Source organism: Lacerta agilis, chromosome 6, assembly GCF_009819535.1.
Source record: "Lacerta agilis isolate rLacAgi1 chromosome 6, rLacAgi1.pri, whole genome shotgun sequence".
NCBI lineage: Eukaryota > Metazoa > Chordata > Lepidosauria > Squamata > Lacertidae > Lacerta > Lacerta agilis.
This window is the reverse complement of record NC_046317.1, coordinates 23,155,179-23,178,020: the sequence shown is the minus strand read 5'-3', so window position 1 is coordinate 23,178,020 and position 22,842 is coordinate 23,155,179. Positions and strand designations below refer to the sequence as shown.

At 42.5% G+C, this 22,842-nt stretch overlaps 1 protein-coding gene across 5 annotated transcripts in view; it reads right to left on the bottom strand.

Annotated features, from left to right (window-relative positions):
• The window catches only part of LOC117048152 (divergent protein kinase domain 1A), a 111,384-nt gene that overhangs the window by 15,347 nt on the left and 73,195 nt on the right, over positions 1 to 22,842 (bottom strand). For all 5 annotated transcript variants that reach the window (XM_033151599.1, XM_033151593.1, XM_033151595.1 and 2 more), the window contains 6 exons: positions 15,717 to 15,851; positions 14,148 to 14,288; positions 12,768 to 12,926; positions 10,660 to 10,806; positions 9,449 to 9,544; positions 3,506 to 3,601 (listed from right to left, as the gene is read on the bottom strand). In XM_033151599.1, the coding sequence (XP_033007490.1) occupies positions 3,506 to 3,601; positions 9,449 to 9,544; positions 10,660 to 10,806; positions 12,768 to 12,926; positions 14,148 to 14,288; positions 15,717 to 15,851 (774 nt within the window). The remainder of the gene's footprint in view (positions 1 to 3,505; positions 3,602 to 9,448; positions 9,545 to 10,659; positions 10,807 to 12,767; positions 12,927 to 14,147; positions 14,289 to 15,716; positions 15,852 to 22,842) is intronic.

Sequence of the window (22,842 nt, the reverse complement as noted above, 5' to 3'; positions counted from 1 at the left end):
GAGGGCCAAAGGCACGCCCCAGTCCGGTGATCACTGGGTGAGTCCCTAGCTGATGTGCAGCAGCAGGGTTTCTCACCCATCAGTGGTTAACCCTTCTCGGACTGCCAGCACAACGTGCTGGAGTCGGATATTGTTAGTTAGTTCCAATGCCTAAGCCAATACCGCTCAACATCCGTAACCTATAAAGTTGTGGCCTTTTATGCCCATTAACCTTATTTTCGGTGTCCTGTGTCTTCATTTCACCACAGGAGGGATCGGGTATTGACACGCAAGAGGGGTTAGTACCGGTAGTTGCATGGAGTGGGATGGGAAGCTCTAGGGGGGTTAATGTGACTTGTTAAGCAGAGCACCTCATAAAAATATAAATACACATTAGGGCAGATCTTCAATAGGTAAAACTTTGTTGTATCCTATTTATAGCAGCTTAAAACATAAACAGGACCAGATTTTTTTGGTTGTTCAAAAATAAATAAATAAATCAGGAGTACCATACACTGATTTGTCTTTCAAACTTGAAAGTTGCAGGCATGCACACTAAAGTAACTTCTATTTCTTTCCCATGTTTTGCTTAGTCATCTGTGAATGTCTCCCTCGTTCAGTTGGCCAAAAGGTTGTGGTCGCATTGTGTATGCCACAACTTTAAAGGGAAGATTAGCTTACAAGGTTAACCATAGCATGCCTGTGAATGTTTAGAGAAGGCAAAGTGAGAGGAACCTTTAAACGTTTGGAGGGCAATTTTTTAAAAAAAATTTGCATTTATTGAGTACAGTCATACCTCTTCTTGCGAACGCTTCATGTTGCGTTTTCTTGGGTTAAGAACGCGGCAAACCCAGAAGTATTTACTTACGGGTTTCGCCGTGCGCGCACACGCAGAAGCGTTCTGAGCATAGCTGTCAACTTTCCCCTTTTCTTGCGAGGAATCCTATTCGGAATAAGGGAATTTCCCTTTTAAAAAGGGAAAAGTTGACAGCTATGGTTCTGGAGGAGACTCTTGAGAGTCTCATGGACTGCAAGAAGATCAAACCTGCAAAGATCATGGACTGCAAGAATATCAAACCTAGCCATTCTCAAAGAAATCAGCCCTGAGTGCTCACTAGAAGGACAGATCCTGAAGTTGAGGCTCCAGTACTTTGGCCACCTCATGAGAAGAGAAGACTCCCTAGAAAAGACCCTGATGTTGGGAAAGATGGAGGGCACAAGGAGAAGGGGACGGCAGAGGATGAGATGGTTGGACAGTGTTCTCGAAGCTACTAACATGAGTTTGGCCAAACTACAAGAGGCAGTGAAGAATAGGCGTGCCTGGCGTGCTCTGGTCCATAGGGTCACGAAGAGTCGGACACGACTGAACGACTGAACAACAACAACATGGTTCTGAGCGGTTCACACATGCGCAGAAGCACCGCTCTGGTTACGGACTTTTCAGGGTGCGAACGGCATCCTGGAACGGATCGTGTCCGCAACCAGAGGTACCACTGTATAGTGTTGTATAAGATATGCACTACAAGTCAGAGTGTGATTCTGAGGAAATTCCTGCTTCAATATTTTTTATTTATTTAATATATTAAATGAAATTACATCCCTTTGAAGTTGTGACATTTCATTGTCTCAGAACTCAAACCATTTGGCAAGTGGTTGGATGGCTTACTGCCAGGGGAACAATGCCATGTTTGGGATGGACTGCTGGGTAAAACTCGTAACTGCCCTTATCTATCCGCCTAGGATGTCTTCTCTAGCTCTCCCTCTGGGTTTTGAGACTTCAAAAGATGATCTATAAATTTTATACCTCTTTACAAAAGTCAGGTCAGAAATTCTTGGAATCCCAATTTGCATTAAGATTCATTAGAAGGTGTTTATATAACGCAGAAAGATGTGTTTTGTCATCCTGAAGTGCTGAACAACTCCAAAAGAGAAGATACAAGTGAGGTCTCTATTTAGAGTGAATAGGTAGATCTTCTAACAGAACTTTCATGTTAACATTAGCAGGTCCTAATTTTCCACAGAGTATCACAGAAGCAGAGTATTAATTTGATGAAAAAGCTGCATTCCTATGCTTGTTTATCTGGGAATAAGCCTCACTGTACAATGGGACTTGGCCACTATTCTTCCTTATTCTCAAACTTCTCTTCAATTATTAGGAGGTTTGGTTTTTTAAAAAAAAAAAAAATTAATAGTCTGCAAAATAATAGAATTATAGGATGTAGGCTGCAGTTCTTATACAGCGGTACCTCGGGTTACGAATGCTTCAGGTTACAAACTCCGCTAACCCGGAAGTAGTACCTCGGGTTACGAACTTTGCCCCAGGATGAGAATGGAAATCGTGTTGCGGTGGCAGCAGGAGGCCCCATTAGCGAAAGCGCGCCTCAGGTTAAGAACGGTTTCGGGTTAAGAACCGATCTCCTGGAACGAATTAAGTTCGTAACCTGAGGTACCACTGTATACATTTGGAAATACCTCTCCCCCACAGCCCAAATTGCTTTCCAAGCAGGTACTGGACTGAAAACACTTGCTTGAAGTCGCACATAAAATAAGCTCTTAACCTGCAACACCCTATATTAGAATGGGCGTCTGGGATATGGATCCCATTCACAGCAGGGCAGGGCAGTTAGACTGCATCCTTACATGGATACAAATTCATTTCAGATGCATATCTGAATCTTTACTGTATGTCCACAGTTCCAAGTCCACCAGCAAGTGATATGCACCTGTAGGCTGTTTGTATGCACAGATGTCCTTAGCTGGATTGGAGTATAAATGTTTAATGCAAGATGGTTGGATATTGATTTCTCAAGTGAGTTTAACGATTGTTAAAGGTGCTGTTGATAAAAAGGCAATAATCTCAAGTGAGATGGGCCCTACAAGAGTCCCAGGCACCTCTGAATCGTTGCTGATTTGTATGATTATTCATATACACTAGCAACAAAACTCCATCTCCCAGCTTCTTCTGTTGAAATCTACAATGTTCATGTTTTGGACAACGTGTACTGCCGCTATATTTTAGAACAATAATATTTTTGCACAAAATAAATCTTTTGTACAAGTATATCACGTTTCTTGATGGCAGAAAGAGGAAAGAATACAGACAGATCAACATTCACGTTAAGAATGGAAATGCGTAAAAAATTAGGACTGAAATAGTAAAGTCATTTAAAAACTAGAAGCTGTTTTATTTTCAATGCAGGAAGTTGTGTAAATTTATTTCACATACAGACAACTGCCTCTTAGGATGAAAAATCTAAATAAATCAAATGTTATTGGATTATTACACCTCTAACGCATATCATTCTTACAATTCATAATAAATAATTCTTAATTCAGTTGGGTTAGATGTTCCAGAACATTGTCAGATTATGGATGTTATCAAGTCATGATGAATCATTAAATGAAGAATGTTAAAAACACTGAAACAGTAATTACCTAGGATCAGCAAAAAAGCCCCACATAAACCAAGTGGTTCAAGATAACCGAAAGAAACCAAAGTGAGCAAAAATTATAATCTTCGGCTTACCTCATGATTGAGCTCTGCTATCTGATCTTTCAGTTCCCGGATATACTGGCTTGAGTCGGAATTATTAAGCTGTCCTTGAAATTTCCCTTCTTCTTTCTGTTCCAGAAAATATATTTATTAAAAAAAAAAGGTTGATCATGTGTTTCATCTGTAGTACCTTTATTCCCTTTTATACTATTTCAGAAAGGCGGATTCAGAAGATAACATCATACTTAGAATACACTACTGAAATCAATGAATTAAGTTATTGATTTCCACAGATCTGTTCCAAGTATGACTTACTGGATACCACCCAGAGCTTTCCAGTTTTATATAATGCATTACCTTTGTTTTCTTTACTATTAAAAAAAAAACACCCATGCTTATAACTACATTAAAAAAACAAGAATTTAAACAGAATACAAAACATGCATTCTATTTCAGAAATAATAATACTACCCCTCAACCCGCAGAACTCAGGGCAGTTCACAACGTAAAAATACTATATAAAAGCACAAAATACATTATAAAAACAGGAATAAAAAACCAAACAAACTAATACCCCCAGCCACCTCCCACAAGCACATTTAAAAGGAGTATAAAGTAAAATTAAAGTAAAAAGGTAGCGGGTGGGAAAAAGAATCTGTTTCAAAACCTTTTAACAATAGAATAGTAATTAATTATCCCCTTCAAACCTGACTTGAACACAGTGAAAAAACACAATATATTTTAATTAGCCCCAAATCTGTGGGGTAACCAGCCTCATATAACCAACATGCTTTATTTAATGCCATATAAACCTTAAAGTTTTCCGACTCGTTTTCATATTTTGGAAGTAATTTATACTTTCCTGAAATATAGTAACGACAATAATTTATTATTTATATGCCGCCCATCTGACTGGGTTACATTATTAGTGTTCGTAGAATCATAGAGTTGGCAGGGACACAATGGTCATCTAGTCCAAACCCCATGCAATGCAGGAATCTTGCCTCAAGCATCCATGACAGATGCTCCAACCTCTGTTTAAAAACTTCCAAGGAAAGAGTGTCCACCACCTCTCGTGGTCGTCTGCTCCACTACTCAGCAGCTCTCACTGTCAGAAAGTTTTTCCGAATGTTTAGTCAGAATCTCATTTCTTTCCACTTGAAACCACTGGTTCATGTCCTACCCTCCAGAGCAGGAGAAAACAAGCATGCTCACGCCCTCCATGTGACTGCCCTTAAGATATTTGAAGATGGCTATCATATCTCCTCTCAGTCTCCTCTTTTCCAGGCTAAACATACCCAGCTCCTTCAAGCGCTCCCCATAAGGCTTTCCAGACCCTTGATCATCTTGGTTACCCTCCTCTGCACACCTTCCAGCTTGTCAACATCCTTCTTAAATTGTGGTGCCCAGAACTGGACACAGTACTCCATGTGTGGTCTGACCAAGGCAGAATAGAGTGGGACTATTACTTTCCTTGATCTGGACGCTATATTTTCATTGATGCAGCCTAGAAAAACGTTAGCTTTGTTTTACTGCTAAATTACACTGTTGACTCATGTTAAGCTTGTGGTCCACCAAGACCCCTAGATCCTTTTCAGCTGCACTGCCAGGTGTCCCCCATCCTATATTTGTGCCTCTGGTTCTTCCTGCCTAAGTGCAGGAATAGGCAACTGATGCATGGTTTTCTAGGATTTTGTGTTTTTAATGTGGGCAATTAACTTTACCCCCAACATAATTTCCTTTTCTTTATTTTACAAGTAGGCGACATGCTTAGATTCTCGTTTGCCCCTCAATTTTTCAAGCTCCTGCATACTGCTAACTGCATTTAAACAAAATCTCTTCGGGAAATAAAATGTAGAGTTTGTAAGCACAATTCTGTGGGGCAGATTTGTAGAAGTTGATGAAAGATAAGATCTTCTTTAACGTAAGATTAGCAGAGGGTTAGCATAAGATTAGCATCTGCAGCTGGTTATTCCTGCCTAAGTGCAGAACCTTACATTTGTCCCTCTTGAAATTCATTTTGTTACCTTATGCCCAGTTCTCCAATCTGTTAAGGTCGTATTGAATTCTTATTCTGTCTTCTGTGGCATTAGCTACCCCTCCCAGTTTGGTGTCATCTGCAAATTTGATGAGCATCCCCTCAATTCCTTCATCCACGTCATTTATAAAGATGTTGAACAACAACAGAACCCTGCGGCACCCTCTTGTCCCTTTTTTCCAGGATGATGAGGAACCATACTCCCTGGGTTCCGTCAGACAACCAGCTACAAATCCACCTAGGAGTTACCTCGTTCAACCCACATTTTACCAGCTTCCATGTGAGAATATCAACTACCTTTCACTCAGAGTAGATCCATTGAAATCAATGGCCACAACTCCGATATGCAATAGGTTTTTAAACCAAGCACGCTGATCCCTCAGGATAAGTCTGGTTTGTTAATCAAAATGTGATTTTTAGAAAGTGCACAAATACTTAATTGTATGCTTCTGTTTTTTCGTAGCCACAGAAGCCACAGAAAGGAGAGATTCTATATAGGCTTAGCAGGGGGGGAAACCCTGCTTGCCAAGGTCTTGGCCATGAGAGATGGGGAATTCTGACTTCTTCTAAAAGCTTGGTGGCACATGAATCATGCTCACCTTTGGGGAAAACAGACATACTCTTATTTCATATCTAACTAATCGGATTATCCATAGTTTAGTGGGGGGGGGAATGGATTGCGGAAGTTAAGTTATCTTGTACCCTGTCTCAGTTTGGTCTGCTTTATGAACTTTTGCTATTACATGGTGATGACATTTTACACTGAACACATAAATTAAGTTTATTCATTAGGGCAGTTGTGAGGGATGCATGGCCTTTTGGTGACTGGGATGATTCATTTTAGGTTTTCAGAAAACACATCACACTGCTGAAGAGTACAACAGAGTTTCCTGTAATTGCAAAAATAGAAATTCTCTCTTTAGAACTCTGCAAGTCCTGGATATTAAAGAAAAGTGCTTTAAGATATGAAGACAGGCTTCTTTCTACGAAAGGTAGGAGTTTACTGTTGGGAAGGTGCCTTTAGTTTTTCCTTAAATGTGAATGCTGGAGACCACAGATAAATTTGTTCTGCAGAACATGCTAAATCTGAACACTGGCTATTGAACACTGACACACAGAAACAACACAGATTTCTTGTGTGAAGTTTAACTTTTTGTACTTTAAAAAGCATGAAAAACACATTAGCAGATATATATACTTTTGATTAACTTATATATTAGTAGCCTACTTATGTAAAAAAAATTGAGATCCTAATATCAGTGCAAATACTCTCAATTAAATCCTCTTAATTTGGGGTTCAAAAAAATAAGGTCTCATCTTATACTTGGGGGCGTCTTATACATGGAAATATATGGTAGTTAGAAAAAGAAAGTATTCAAATTACCGTAGATCAGCATTTCCCAACCTTGGGTCTCCAGTTGTTGGACTACAACTCCCATCATCCCTAGCTAGCAGGATCAGCAGTCAAGGATGATGGGAATTGTAGTCCAAAAACAGTTGAAGACCCAGGTTTGGGAAACTCTGTCAGGGACTGACATATAAAGCATAAATTAAGCCCCCACCAATGTTTTGCCTGGGTGTGTTTTTTTTGGGGGGGAGGGGAGGAACCAAACACTTTTAGCTAGTCCCCCTGACAGCCTCTCCAAACTGTGATTTAAATAGGGACTTGGTTGTAATTTCAGTAGTAATGTGGGTGTAGCAATACTAAGGGCACTTTAGATGTTTAATGCCAACGTGTCTTACACTTACACCTAAGCTCTTCACAGAAAGCTGTATGCTTTAAGGTAATTGCTGTGACCCAGCTCCGACCCTGAAAGTGGAACTCCTAGATTCTCAAATGAGTAAAACTACTTTGAAGAAGAAAGGCATCTGATGCTATTATTTTTTCCACTGAATCTTTCGTATGCCTCCAGGCTTACGGACACCAAGAAGTTAGCTGGCGATTCGTGTTTTCAATTGCAGTCTTTTTTATCATGCGTGCATATACGTTTGCTGTAAACAGCTTTGCCTTTTTAAAATGTAGTATATAAGTATTTTTTTAATTTATAAACAAGTAAATAAATCTGGAACAGCTTTAAGAAAGAGCTATGAACTATACACTTCTGAGCAGCAGGCACACTGCACACAAAATACTTTGCTGCAATTTTATGAGACTTGAAGTATTGTATCACTGAAGGGATTTGAGTTCCTTGCGCTTCGTAACAGCAGCAATTAGATTTTGGCAGGGTAGGAAGCGGCCACCAGGATTTTGGTTTCAGAATCTTCACACAAGTTTGACTTGAAAGGAAAGCTCTGTGGCTTCCTCAGAGAAATTGTCTGAGGCAAGTCAATGCTATACTCTCAACGTTATAATTATTATTAATAATAATCAAATTAAGTGCTGTGTTTTAAGACACAGTTTAGCAATGTCTTCTCGGTCAGCAGGTGTAAGATAAAGGACCCCTGGACGGTTAAGTCCAGTCAAAGGCGACTATGGGGTTGCGGCGCTCATCTCGCTTTCAGGCCGAGGGAGCTGGCGTTTGTCCACAGACAGCTTTCCAGGTCATGTGGCCAGCATGACTAAACCGCTTCCGATGCAATGGAACACCACAACAGAAACCAAAGCACACGGAAAGGCCATTTACTTTCCTGCCGCAGCGGTACCTATTTATCTATTTGCACTGGCGTGCTTTCGAACTGCTAGATTGGCAGGAGCTGGGACAGAGCAATGGGAGCTCACCCCGTCGCAGGGATTCGAACCGCAGACCTTCTGATCAGCAAGCCCAAGAGGCTCAGTGGTTTAGACTACAGCGCCACCCGCATCCCAATTGTATGTCCCAATAGGCTCTGCCCACTTCGTGTACATCATCATGCTTAGACTGGACAGCAAGCCTTCCCACCCAAGCAGCTAAAGAACCACGTCAGAACTGTTGTGTATGTACAGCCCCAGTGCTATGTTTAACACACTCTGAAGACTTGAACATACCTATATGCAAGTCCACTCATTTCTGCCTACTTCTGAATGCCATCAGTCAAGTGTCTTAATAGAGACCACTGAAAAGCACTTCTCTGTGGTAGTATTCCAAGTGGTCGGTGAATCAGTGTGGCGTAGCAGGGTTAGAACATAAGACTAGGACGCCGAGGTTCAAATCACCATTTAAGCTGGCTAGGTAACTTTGGGAAAGACCCTGATGTTGGGAAAGATGGAGGGCACAAGGAGAAGGGGACGAGAGAGGACGAGATGGTTGGACAGTGTTCTTGAAGCTACCAACATGAGTCTGACCAACATGAGTCTGCGGGAGGCAGTGGAATACAGGAGTGCCTGGCACACTCTGGTCCATGGGGTCACGAAGAGTCAGTCATGACTAAACAAAAACAACAACAACAACAACAACAACAACAGGTGACTTTGAGAGAGTCACCCTCTTCTCTCAGCTTAATGAACTTTGCAGGGTGGTTACCAGGATAAAACGGAGAAGGAAAACCGTATGCATTTTGGAAGGAAGGAAGTAAATAAAAATAAAACATATTATACTTTTATATATATAAAAAAGCAGATTTCAAGTTGTGGAGTAGGAGTCAACAACGATTACTAGGCTCCTTTGGGCAGGGTATCAATTTAATAATAAGTGAATAAAATGTTAGCATATCCCATAGTTAATGCAAGTAAGGCATGGCTATTGGCATCTAAAGGGGAGTTCACACACAAGGGCGATGGAACCCTGTTGCCGATTCCTTAAGTCCAGTGTTAAGGGCAGGCAGAATTATGTCTACACTGAGAGGAAATGTTAAGAGTTACCCAACGTGTGTCAAACTGAAGGGGAAAAGAGTGAAAACACAAAGTGGTAGGAAGTAAAACAACAACAACAACAACAACAACAACAACAACAACAACAACAACAACAACAACAACAACAACACAAAATAAAGGAAACAAAGGGAACGGTTTATACTCTTACTTGGATTTCTAGTTCTGCAATATGTTGCTGGAGTTCTGCCACAGCTGCTATGCTATCTGCCTCTCGGAGCCTTACAGCCATTACTTCTTCTTTATTCTAGGAATAACAGGGGTGAAGAGGGAATAGAAAAAGTTCAGGAAAAAAAGTGAATCCAGGTAAGCTACAGGTAGCAAGCTGACTCACATTTCAGGAAATACTGATTTTGAGCCAGATGTATCCTTTTACTCTAAATTCATTCAACAAGCTACTTCAAGAGACTGACTGAACATGCTATCAAAACAAATACAATAATATTAATGATTTATTGGTGTTACGGACTCTCCTCCCCCTCCTTTTAAACAATTTGACCTGTGAGGTTTTAGTAAGCAAGGGTAGTCAGTCTGTGAATACAAGGATATGTAAAACATTTCTGAATGATGCCAAGGAGAATGTCCAACTGAAGGCAGTCTCTAAAGTTACATTTGCCATTGCAGATCTCTTTCCAGCATTCAAAACGTAAGAAAATTTAATACATGTTGAAGATACACCCTGCTCTGCACTTCTGCAGTCTGAAGTAGTAAAAGCTGGTCTGTCCCCTACGTGTTACATTTCTGCTTTTCCCATGTGTGTGAGGGTACGTGCACAAGAAGCACAATAAAAAGGGACAAATAATTAAAAACAGGAAACAAACTGTATGGTGCAGAATCTCATCCTGTCTTCAGAGGCGCATCCTCGACATAAACAGGCATCCAATTAGCATTTCCCTAGCCCTCAAAGCATATTATAAAACTGCACATTAGACCCAGTTGTTGCAGATGCATATACACACTCCTGGAAAGTCCCCTTACAAACGGCGCATGATTAAAATGTAAGGCGATGACTAGTTTTAGGATGATAAATGGTGCCAGGGATCGTCAAATGTTCTTAGATTTTTGCCTATGGCACCTCTGCTTACAATGGATTCTGTAATCCATCAAAACACTGAAATTGAACAACCTGCCTTTTACAAATATGAGGCAAACACCTGGAGTACAGAAATACACAACTCTCGTAATCATAAAGTGAAAGCGTTTTAAAAATCAAATGTGATGTCAGCTTGTTTTAATACAATTCTGTAATATAAATCAAATATCCATCATGGGAAAGCTTGCAGGTAGAATTTGCTAGTTCTCCAAGATATCTCGATTTTAAAGTACACAGATAGTGTTCACTGCATTTTTATTTTAGGTTACCTTGCATTCAATCTCTGCCTGCTTTCGCTTTGATTCGCTCAACTGAGCCACAAGTCCTTTGTTTTGAGCAGACAGATACTGGACCTTCCCTTGCAAACCAGAAATCTCTTGCTCTGCCCTCCGCAAATGGTTGCTATTTATCTGGTTCTGATGTTTAGGAACGATAACAAGGAAGAGAAAGAGGGATTACGTTAGCCTTGACTTCAGCCTTCTTATACATTCGCAGTAGTAAATATGTGGAAAACTAGTGTAAACCTAAGGGTTGTATCTTCCACTAGCAAAGCAAGACTATGAGCATTTACTTGCTTCTGCAACAGTTTGGCCAATCCCAATCTATTAACTGTGAAAAAAACTTTCTTTTTTGGGGTGGGGGATATAATTAATCAGTAACAGTGAATTAATTGAGGGAAAGGGTCAGAATTGATGGAAAGTTAAGAAGAAGAAGAAGAAGAAGAAGAAGAAGAAGAAGAAGAAGAAGAAGAAGAAGAAGAAGGAAAGATAGACACCAAGGGGAAAAAACAGACTCACTCGCACAGAGGGAAAACCTAAAAAAAAAAAAAAAAACCCAACAGGATTCACTACAAAACAGAAACAACTATCACACAAATAAACCAGAAACAAACGGCCAGAAGAACACCAGTGGAAAAAAGGTCTACTTCAAGGAACAGGTAGGTAGCTGTGTTGGTCTGCCATAGTCAAAACAAAATAAAAAATAAAAATATCCTTCCAGTAGCACCTTAGAGACCAACTAAGTTTGTTCTTGGTATGAGCTTTCGTGTGCTACTGGAAGGATTTTTTTTATTTGCTTCAAGGAAGGCAGAGAAAAAAACCCAACTGTTACTCTTACGGGAGGAGCAACTTAGAAGTTTCTCTAAGCGTTGGTGTTTTTTCCCTGCTTTCAGGCAAGTGGAGGATACTAATCCCCACTCGGTGGTGTACTCGTACCCACTCAAGAACGAAAAGTTACACTTAGCTGTATTTTTTATGTACTTGTTTTGTGTGTGTGCTGCTTATATGAATGTGCTGCTTATTCAAAACAAGCTATTTGTACTCACGTCTCTCTTATGACACATACTGCACATGTGATCAGATAGAACAATTGCACCCCCTACAGGCTGAAAGTATTATGGAAACAAGTGACTTTTGCTGCATAACAGATAAAATACCGGTAATTCCAGTTACAGGTAGGTAGCCGTGTTGGTCTGCCATAGTCAAAAAAAAAAAAAAAAAAATTTCCTTCCAGTTGCACCTTAGAGACCAACTAAGTTTGTTCTTGGTATGAGTTTTCGTGTGCATGCACACTTCTTCAGATAAAATAATATTAAATAAGATTGGTGCAATCACGAATGGATTTTTAGTTCTGGTATTGGTCTGTTTATTAACATGCTACATAGTTATTTTTACTGATGGAGGACGTTCAATCGTTTTAACAGCTGCTTCTCGTTGTTGTTTTCTGCTACTTTAAGTAATTTAGTTTTTATGTTTTGCCTTACTGTTCTTCGCTACCTTTTATATGGAAGATAGAAATGTCTTAGCTAGTGCTTTTATTGCCAGAGAGCATATACTGGTAGGAGAAGCTGGATCAAAACACAGTTTCACGCCAACAAAACATATTGCCTAAGAATCCACATATTTCCACCCAGTAATCAATTTTTTTAGACCAGTCTAGGTTATAATATAAGTGTCAGTCTATTAAGGCTGACTTCACTATATTCTAAGTGACTTTAAAAGTGGCACCACAATTTCAAGATTGGACAAACCCCACACAATATTTATTACAGGTTAGAAAGTACAACAGTATCATTAAATAATTCTCCTCTCTACTGCTCATTGCCAGCATCCTTCAGACATTAGTAGCACTTCGAACTTATACATTGGATCTGACTAAGATCTACACAAAGTAAACCTACTGAAATTAACAGACCCAAGTTAGTCATGCCCATTGATTTCACTGGGTCTGCTCTCAATGGACAGAGCTCTATACTTCCCAGCTCCAAACCCAACATACTACATTTAGCTATGCAAGTGATTTTCATACTTTGCCCTTAGGGAATTATTTCCATGCAATCCCTGAAATTCAGTTTCCTCTGGGTGACGAGTGCCCTTACCTGTGTTTCCATTTCCATCATCCTTTGCTTTACTTCTTTCAGCTCTGCTTGTGTTTCTGCTTCTCGGAGCCTGACTGTCATGAGTTCATCTTGCAATTCATTTACAGCGTTCTTTTTAGGGGGGTCTTTCCACCTCCCGGTAGTGCGAACTAGATGGCGCTAAAAACATGGCTAGGTTTTAACAAAACCCCCAACTTGAATTAAAATAAAAAATAAAAATCTTCTTTTTTTATTAAAAATTTATAAGATTTTCCAATTTAAAAGCACAAATCAATACATGGTTAAACTCCCCATACTCCCCCCTCTCCCACTGAGGGGAGCAGCATATACAAAAAACCCCTCTCACAGAGGTAGCAAAAATCATTTCACGTTTAACCTCATATTTTCTAAATCATAGCTTAATCCTGGCATAAATCATAGCTTCAACTGGCATAAGGATGCAGGAGAATTCATTCAACTTGAGTAACCAAAAGCAGGAAAAATATGGAACATGAAGATTAAGGCAGCAATTTTTCAGCAGCCGAGCACTAAACTGCACATATAAAGTGGCACCTCGAGTTACAAACGCCTCAGGTTACAAACGCTTCAGGTTACAAACTCCACTAACCTGGAAGAGTTACCTCAAGTTGAGAACTTTGCCCCAGGATGAGAATGGAAATCGTGCATAGCTGTGAATTTCTCCCCCCTTTTAAGGGAAATTCCCTTATTCCAAATAGGATTCCTCGCAAGAAAAGGGAAAAGTTGACAGCTATGAAAAAGTGTGCCAGCGGTGCAGCGGCAGCAAGAGGCCCCATTAGCGAAAGCATGCCTCTAGTTAAGAACAGTTTCAGGTTAAGAATGGACCTCCAGAACAAATTAAGTTCGTATCTAGAGGTACCACTGTACCACGCCAATATCTTGAATATTTTTGCTAATGTTTTAAAAAATTGCCCAGCTGTGGAAATACTTGCTGTCTCCTCAAAATTTCTCACTCCAAAACAAGGTTTAAATTGCTTAAGACAGCATTATTTGAAGTCCTTGGTGACAGATGACTAAAAGCCACTCTAAGATTATAACGTATAGTTGCTTGGGCGTTACTCTCATTGAACTTTACTATTCAGTGGAAGTTACTTCTGAGTAAATAAGCTTCAAGACATTCTGCTAACACAGAAATCTGCACATTTCGCAGAAAGTTTAAAGCTATCTCAGCTGCAGGGGCAAATGTAAAACCTCCATTTGCTAAAGGCAGGAGATTAAAATGAATGGCAGGAGCTCTTTGCAACTGGGACTCATTCACTTGCTGTCTCTTCTCATGATTTCCAGCCTTTTCACGCATCCCTCTTGTACGCTAGCTCTCTGCAAGTCCAGTTTACATTGTCGAATCATTGTCTATAGCCTTACCTGCCAGTGTTCCTCCAAATCTTTAACTTGTTGTCTAAGTTCTTTTAGACCCATCAGAGCTTCTGCTTCTCTTAGTTTCACTGCAATCAATTCTTCTTGAAGTCTAGCAATATTGTTCTCATCGGGGAAAGAGCTATTCCTCTGCAAACAAAGCAAGCTCTTAAGAAACTCAGAGTATAAGGCAGGCTATTTGCATTAAACGATACATGGCGTAAGTGAAAGAAACACATGGGTCATCTAGCTCAAACCTCTTGCAACTGCATAATACTTTTTGAGGCGGCATTTCAGAAATACAAAGCACAGAAAGAACCCCCCCCACACACACACAAAAAAAAACTTGAAGGACATTAAAATCTTCACAAATGAAAATGCATTGGATCAATGGGCTTAAAGTGTCAGTGAAACAAAACTCTCTTTCTTGAGCAGGATCATTGTACAGTGGTGCCCCGCTAGACGAATGCCTCGCTAGACGAAAAACTTGCTAGACGAACGACATTCGTCTAGCGGAAGCTGCCCCGCAAGACGAAAAAGTCAATGGGGCTGCTTCGCAAGACGGAAATTTTTTGTCTTTTTTTTTCGCTAGACGAAAAAACCGCTAGACAAAAAAATTCGTAGAACGAATTATTTTCATCTAGCGGGGCACCACTGTATAAGGAAAGGGGGCCTGCTAGCCTATTAGTTAGTTCATTCATAAAATTTACACACTGCTTGATTGTAAAAAAATAAATAAAAGTAAAACCTCAAAGCAGTTTACAAAAAGATAAAACAATAAAAATCAAGGGGGGGCAGGCGAAATACAAACCTGCTCTAAGGCATACAAAATTTAAAACATTAAAACGGGTTAAAGTTACCTCAACTTTCTAAGCATCTAGGTAGGTTTGTCTAAACAATAATATTTTCCGCGTGCACTGAAAAGAGTAAAGCGAAGGGGCCTGCTTGATCTCAATAGGAAGGGAGCTCTGAAATGCAAATGCGGAACGGTTTTTATGGGCCAATTCTGGCAATTGAAGCAGCCAAGTGGGCCCATGTGGGGCAAGGCAATCTTGTTGTTAAGGGCTTTAGATACTAATAGGAGGCCTTTGGTTGATCTGATTTACATCCCATGCCTTTTTAAAATGGTTGTTTTTTAGGGGGGGCTATTGGGTTGTTGGTTTTATTTTTATTAGGTATTTTGTGGTTTTATACCTTGATTTTATTCTGTGAACTGCCCTGAGGACCCCCCCCCCCCGTGGTAAAGGACAGTATATAAATTCGATAAGCAACAGCAACACCTTGAACTTGGCCCGGTAGCAGCACACAAGAATTCAATATGGATAAAACAGGCAGGCAGAACTATTATAGCCCACGCTAAAAGCAGCTTGCCTGAAGTATAAAGAGAGAACTTCTCTAGGGAGAGTTCCTAAAAGCAGGAGCTTCAATAGAAAAAAGGCTCGTCTTGTGCCCCAAACAACTGTGCTTCCGAGAAGGACACACGCCCTCCCCATGCTAAATGTAGTTGTGCCAAAGGGGACCTATGTTATGTTACAATTCCAAGGTTTCACTCTGCAAAGCATTCTGGTTTGGACTTGCCTTTTCCATCTCAAGAACCTTATCTTGCATTTCCTTCAAGGCACAGTGGGATTCCGCTTGGCTCAGCCTTGCTTGCACCAACTCTTTCTCCAGCTGCAGGACGAAGTCTTCGCTATAGCGGGGGCTGCACTTTTGCTATATGGAGGGAGTAGGTTCAGCATTAAATGAGAGGAAGCAGTGGCCTTTTAAAAAGTGCAAGCATACTCAGAAAGCAAGAGGGTGCAATGGAGGGGGGGGGTGCTGCTGCTGTGAACTATGAAGGCTTTCCACCCCCTCAGGCATTTCCATTCAGACTTACAGCATCACAGCAAGCACAGACAAACTTCATTCCCACTAGGGAGCAGACACTAAAAAAAAAAAAAACCTAACCCCCCCCCCCCGCTAACTTAGGAACCAGTCCTATTTTACAGTGATTTTTTATAATACCCCAAACCTGAAGTTTAAGTAGTGCAATAGGTTGCTTTTTTAAAAGCTGTGGTAACACACCTCCAGTTTTCTGAGGTTTTGTTTTGGTCATCCTGTGAGTCAGAATTTTTCAGCATTTTGTGGCGCCACTGCAAGTTTGTCCCTGTTGACAAGCTAGACCCAATCTTCAAGATACAGCAGGGGCTATTTTGAGGATTAAATATTTTTACTTCGCCAGCTAGCCATTAAGTCATTGTGTTCTCCCAAGTACAGTTCAATGTTGAGTCAGCCAGTCTGCTGTGGTGACTAATGAAAGGCCGGGCCTTGCAATTCCAGGCCATCTTTATATTTGGCAAAGCCGCTAGAGCTATTCTCCTAAAAGCACAATGGAGCTTCAGAGTGCACTTGCTGGAAACTACTCTTCACGGCAACAAGATTTGCGCCTCTGTTGCTGAGGATCTAGCTAAAAGGGTATTGTGGTGGATCTCCCTCATGCCTTTCACCAGCGATATCACCATCGCCGCATTCAAGATGTCACCATTTCCTGCAAGTCGCAGCCAATAAACCAGAGAGTTTGTCAGGTTTTCTGGGCATCATAGAGTTAATGATGCAAGAGGCGTTCTGATCCTGGGAGTTTAGCCTTGCCCACTGTGATACGGGCACTTTCCTTTGTCTAGAAGAAGGGGAGGTTTGGTTTCACTTTCCCCTTCGCCTCACTCTGTGTTCGTGTATCGTTACTGCTAGATGTGAGTTTGTTAGTTTGCTGCAAGCATGCAGCTCAAGTCTGTAGGACTTGTGTGTGTGTGCTACTAAATAAAGCCTAGTTTAGTTTAGTAGCACTGGCGTCTGTCAAGTTATTTCACGACGCCACGGAGCAGACCTCAACAAGCCATTCGTCGCTGCGATTCAACTCTGCTAAACTCTGCTGAACGGAAGAACGCTCAGGGCGCAGCAGAAGTGTGCCTGGGCGCCATTGATGTCGGGGACGATCGTAAAGGTGATTGATTGCAGTGCCGGCCAGCAGCACTACTTGGGTCAAAGTTTTATGACCCAATATCAACACTATTCAAAACAGGTTATGGCTTAATGGCTTAATTGCTTTATTGCCAAGAAGCTACGCTTTGATGGCGAGGCGTCCTGAGGAGATTGATTGCCAGGACGGGAGGTCTGCATGTCTGCGGGGCCGGCAGCCGATAGCCCAGCTGGAGGACTGTTTTGTGCCATGCTTTTGAGGCACAAAGCAGGGAAACCTCGCTGGTGAAGAGAAGCCGTTTTCCGGAGCTGGGAGCTGAGAGGCGAGTGCTGAGTTTGCAGCCACGTGAGTTAACTCAAGCCCCAGGGGGGAGATGGCGCAGTCCCATGAGAGTTTCGTGCCACCTTTTCCAAGGTTGGATGGGAGAAACTGGCAAGATTGGGCCAAGAAAATGGAGATATTTCTGATTGCTAAAGATCTTTGGACTTGTACTCAGAGCCCACCAGTTCAAGCCCCTGCTGCTGAAGCTGCTGCAGCACTTAAGAAAGACCAGAGGGCTACTGCTCACATAGTCATGGGCATAGAGGAAGAGCTGATGGTGCACATAGACGCTGCCACTAACGCCCACCAAATTTGGGAGTGTCTTAAGCGTGTGTTTCAAAGAACGTCAGCTGGTGCCAAACTTCATACAACTAGACAGCTGTTTGAGTTACGTTTGCAAGAAGGAGGCTGTGTGCGTCAACATGTGGCCAAAATGCTGGCACTCTTCAACAAGTTGAGACAGCTGAATGTTCCTTTTTCAGAGGAACAAAAGGTCTATATCCTTTTGAGCTCACTAGACCCCAGTTATGAGACTCTTTCCCTAACGCTGGAGTCCATGCCTGCAAGCCAGTTGAATCTGGACTATGTTACTGGGAGGCTGCAGGACGAACAGGACCGGAGGCAGAGAGAGAAAGGGAAAGCTGTTAAGGGGGGTTGCTTTTTGCCTAAGCCCAGGAGTGGAGAAAACGCTGAGAGCTCTGTTAAAGCTTTTGCAGCTAAGCGCTGTTATCTATGCAATTCTGATAACCATCTTCAGGCAGACTGCGACCAGGCTGACTTCAAAGATGGTTTCCATGGCAACCGGGAGATGAAAGGAAGACCACATCGTGGGAGAAGAGGACCTTCCAGAGCAAGCAGAGGAGGGGCTGGAGCCCACTGCAAAGCAGCTGCATATGCCTTGGTTGGAAAGACAGTTGCTACCCCCAAGCTGCGTTGGTTAATAGACAGTGGTGCGGGGAGACATCTAGCGCCACCTAGCAGCCAGTTGCGGAACTGCAGGCCGATCCAAGATGCAACTGCAGTCACTCTGGCTGATTCAACCACAAGACCTGTTACCAAAACTGGTGTTATGTTCATGCCTTGTCTTAATGATGATATTGATGTGTATGTTTTAGATGGTATGAAATTTGGTTTACTTTCTGTTTCAGCTTTAGACAATGCAGGTTATCTGGTCAGTTTTGGGAACCAGGTATGCACCATCTCCAAAGATGGGAAACAATTGGTCCAGGTGAAAGGCCATGATGGGGTGTATATGCTGGAAACTGACAACAGCGCCACAGAGAGGGCGCAGGGTGCTGAAACAAGTAATGGCATCTCTGAGGAGACTCAAGCTCAGTATGCCAACTTACCCACGCATGATCAGTGTTTGCATTTATGGCATCGCAGATTCTCGCACGTGAATTGGAAATACGTGCGCAAGCAGGTAGAGTGCACTGATGGTTGTAAAATGAAGGAGTGCTCCAAGTTTCTAGACTGTAGAGCTTGTAAAAGAGCCAAAGTGCATTCTTGCAGCTACCCATCATCTGATAGGGTGACCAAGCAAGCTTTCGAGCTTGTGCATGCGGATCTCTGTGGTCCGATGGGGGTGCCAAGCATGGGTAATTCTCGTTATGTTCTTTGTCTCACTGATGATTTTAGTCGAGCAGGATGGATTTTCACGCTCAAAGACAAGGGGCAAACAGCGAAGGAGATTATAGAATGGGTGAAAGCAGTAGAGGTGGAGTTTGGAACCCGCGTGAAAGCGTTTCAGACAGACCGAGGCACAGAATTTACTGCATCTAAGCTGCAGGATTTCTTTCGTGCCAAAGGTATCAAGCATAGAAAAACTGCTCCTTATTCTCCTCAAGAGAATGGTGTTTCTGAGAGGAGGAATAGAACAATGCAGGAGGCAGTAGATGCTCTCTTGTTTGATTCAGGCTTGCCAAGATGCTATTGGGCTGAAGCCTGGAGAACTGTCTGCCACACTCTTAACAGGACATACAGTTCCGTGATAGGGACCACGCCCTACTTTCTACTTTATGGAAAGAAGCCCAAGGTCCACTATTTTCGGACTTTCGGGGCAGAAGCTTGGGTTCTTATCCCCAAACATTTACGTAGAAAGGGCAGTCCAAGATCACAAAAGTTGATTTTCTGTGGCTACGAGACAGGTTCGAAAGCCTGGAGATTTGCTTTCCCAGATGGCGATCGTTCACGAGTCATAATCAGCAGGAGCGCTGAGTTTTGTGAGCAGCAAGGCTGGAAAAGGATTCACGGAAATCCTGAGGTGCTCACAGATCCGTTCAGCGATCTTGACTATGAAGATCAGCCAGTTACATCAGCTAGTCGTGCAGAAGGTGGTCAACCTGCTGGTGTTTCGGGCCGCATTCCCGAACACGACCAGGGTGCAGTGTCAGAGGGGGCAATCCCAAAGAGACAGGTGAAGACAGAACCAAGGAGTGCACCCACATCACCAGAAGTAGCTAGGAGAGGCAAGCGAGGTAGGTCTCCAAGGTCCCCAACGGGGAGACCCAGTCCAGGGGGACATAGCAAGCGCAGTAGGTCGCTTGGTGGTTCACCAGACGCCAGGGACTCCCAGGCTGAGTCTAGCACGTCTGGATCAGGGGGCGAGTCACCGGTGGTGCCACGGCGTTCCAAGCGCACTACAAAGGGGAAACCTCCTGACAAGTTCCAAGCCACTAATGTTTGGGCCGGTTTCGCTCACTGCGAACCGGAAAGCTTCGCTGAGGTGCAGAGATTACCTCAGGCAGAATCCAGCAAGTGGCAACAAGCAATGGAGAAAGAACTTAGTGCCATGAAATCTCTTGGAGTTTTCACGCTGACCACTCTGCCAGCTGGACAGCAAGCTGTGAGCTGTCGCTGGGTCTATAGACTGAAACCTACTGCAAGTGGAGAGCCACAATATAAGGCTAGATTGGTGGCAAGAGGTTTCAGCCAGAGACCAGGAGTGCATTACTCACAAGTCTATGCACCCACGTCACGTAGTGAAACAATGAGACTGCTTCTTGCTGTAGCAGCGCAAAGAGGCGCAGAAGCTGCTCATTTTGACATTGATGTCGCCTACTTAAACGCACCGCTGCAGGAGGAAATCTATATGCTACCTCCTCCGGGTTTTGAGGGCGACAGGTCAGGTCTGGTAAATCTGCTGAGCCGAGAGGCAGCAAAGCCCAGTGTGATGAACAGCTCCAATGTTGGGTGGATGCTGATTGGGCTTGTGGCTCAGACAGAAAGTCAATTTCTGGAATAGTTGTAAAATTTGGAGGTTCGGTTATTGGCTGGAGGTCAAAAAAGCAGAGTTTAATTGCTCTATCATCCACTGAGGCAGAGTTCAGTGCTCTTTCAGAAATGTGTCGAGAGCTTGAATTCTACAGGTGCCTAGTGCAAGAAGTCTGTGAGAAGTGTTACCTACCCATCACCATATGGGAGGATAACCAGCCATGCCTAAAGCTGGCTGAATCCGGCCAATTCAACGCACGAACCAAACACCTGGATATTCGGTTCAAAAATGTGCATGAGAGCGTTAGGACAAATGTGGTCAAGCTGAGATACTGTCCTAGCGAAATGAATCTTGCCGATGGATTCACAAAGCCCTTGAGTTTCCAGAAACACGAAGGTTTCTGTGATGGGTTAAATGTTGAATGAAATGCATGTATGTCTACCCAGGATTGCGAACGAGAGGGGGTGTCAGGTTTTCTGGGCATCATAGAGTTAATGATGCAAGAGGCGTTCTGATCCTGGGAGTTTAGCCTTGCCCACTGTGATACGGGCACTTTCCTTTGTCTAGAAGAAGGGGAGGTTTGGTTTCACTTTCCCCTTCGCCTCACTCTGTGTTCGTGTATCGTTACTGCTAGATGTGAGTTTGTTAGTTTGCTGCAAGCATGCAGCTCAAGTCTGTAGGACTTGTGTGTGTGTGCTACTAAATAAAGCCTAGTTTAGTTTAGTAGCACTGGCGTCTGTCAAGTTATTTCACGACGCCACGGAGCAGACCTCAACAAGCCATTCGTCGCTGCGATTCAACTCTGCTAAACTCTGCTGAACGGAAGAACGCTCAGGGCGCAGCAGAAGTGTGCCTGGGCGCCATTGATGTCGGGGACGATCGTAAAGGTGATTGATTGCAGTGCCGGCCAGCAGCACTACTTGGGTCAAAGTTTTATGACCCAATATCAACACTATTCAAAACAGAGTTTAATGACAGAACCCCAAAGGGTTATGCATAGAACAATCTAATACAGTACAATAGCACATTGTTTTTACACTATAGGTTAGTGGAAAGATGTATGAAAAGCGAAGGCATGTAAGCCATGGGGGTAAGTATTTTCTTCCTGGTGTTCCCCGTAGGGTGGGGAGGAGAGAAAGAATGTTTTTAAATATGCAATGCTTATTTTGGCAAACTTAAACTTACTGTTACAGGTGGGTAGCCGTGTTGGTCTGCCATAGTCGAAACAAAATAGAAAATTCTTTCCAGTAGCACCTTAGAGACCAACTGAGTTTGTTCTTGGTATGAGCTTTCGTGTGCGTGCACACTGAAAGAAGAAGAAGAAGTGTGCATGCACACGAAAGCTCATACCAAGAACAAACTCAGTTGGTCTCTAAGGTGCTACTGGAAAGAATTTTCTATTTTGTTTAAACTTACTGCTTAAACAAAAAAAAAACCTACCGTTTACAACTTAGCATATAGAATTGTGTTTTGCTGGTTTATGTTTACAGACAAATTCTAAGGATGTTTGCTGAGAAGACCATACTTTCGGTTAGCGGCACTTAGGCCCAGGTAAGTATAGACTGCAGCATTGAAAATATGCTAACTTAGGACGCTGCAATTCTATACCTGCCTACTCGGAGTAAGGCCCATTTCCCCCCCAATGCTGGCTAGCGCTGATGGGAGGACAACATCTGGAGGTTTCCCAATCTGGTGTACAGTGAGGTTGCAGAGTGAGGTTTCTTTTATAAGCAAAAGGTACGGGAGATGCTTCTAAGCAGCAAATCGTAAATAAACAAAGGTCCTGTCTGTTTTTCTCGTGAAAAGAGCAACACTCTCCACGTGTAGAAATGCATATTAGAGCTGAGTGAGCTGCGTTTCTACAATGTACCCAGGACTTACCATTCTCTAATGCTGTGGGGACTGCCTTACATTTGAAAACAAAAGTTCCTACGGCGCATTTTGAGCGAATAAAATCTCATATCGAAAAGCATTTCACTCATTCCAAAAGAGAAAATATTTAATAGAGCTTCAGGGGTGGGGGCGGAGATTGCAGTGCCACCTACGTAGATACACTTCTTACCTTAAATCTCCGTTTAAATGAAATTTCAGTGACATACACTCCCACGTGAAAGAAAGTCTGAGAGTCAGTTCGTTGGAAACTAAGCTTAACGAGCCTGCTTTTAGAGAAGTGTGCGATAAAAATGGGAAGGGTTCCAAAATTTGGGCTTTTT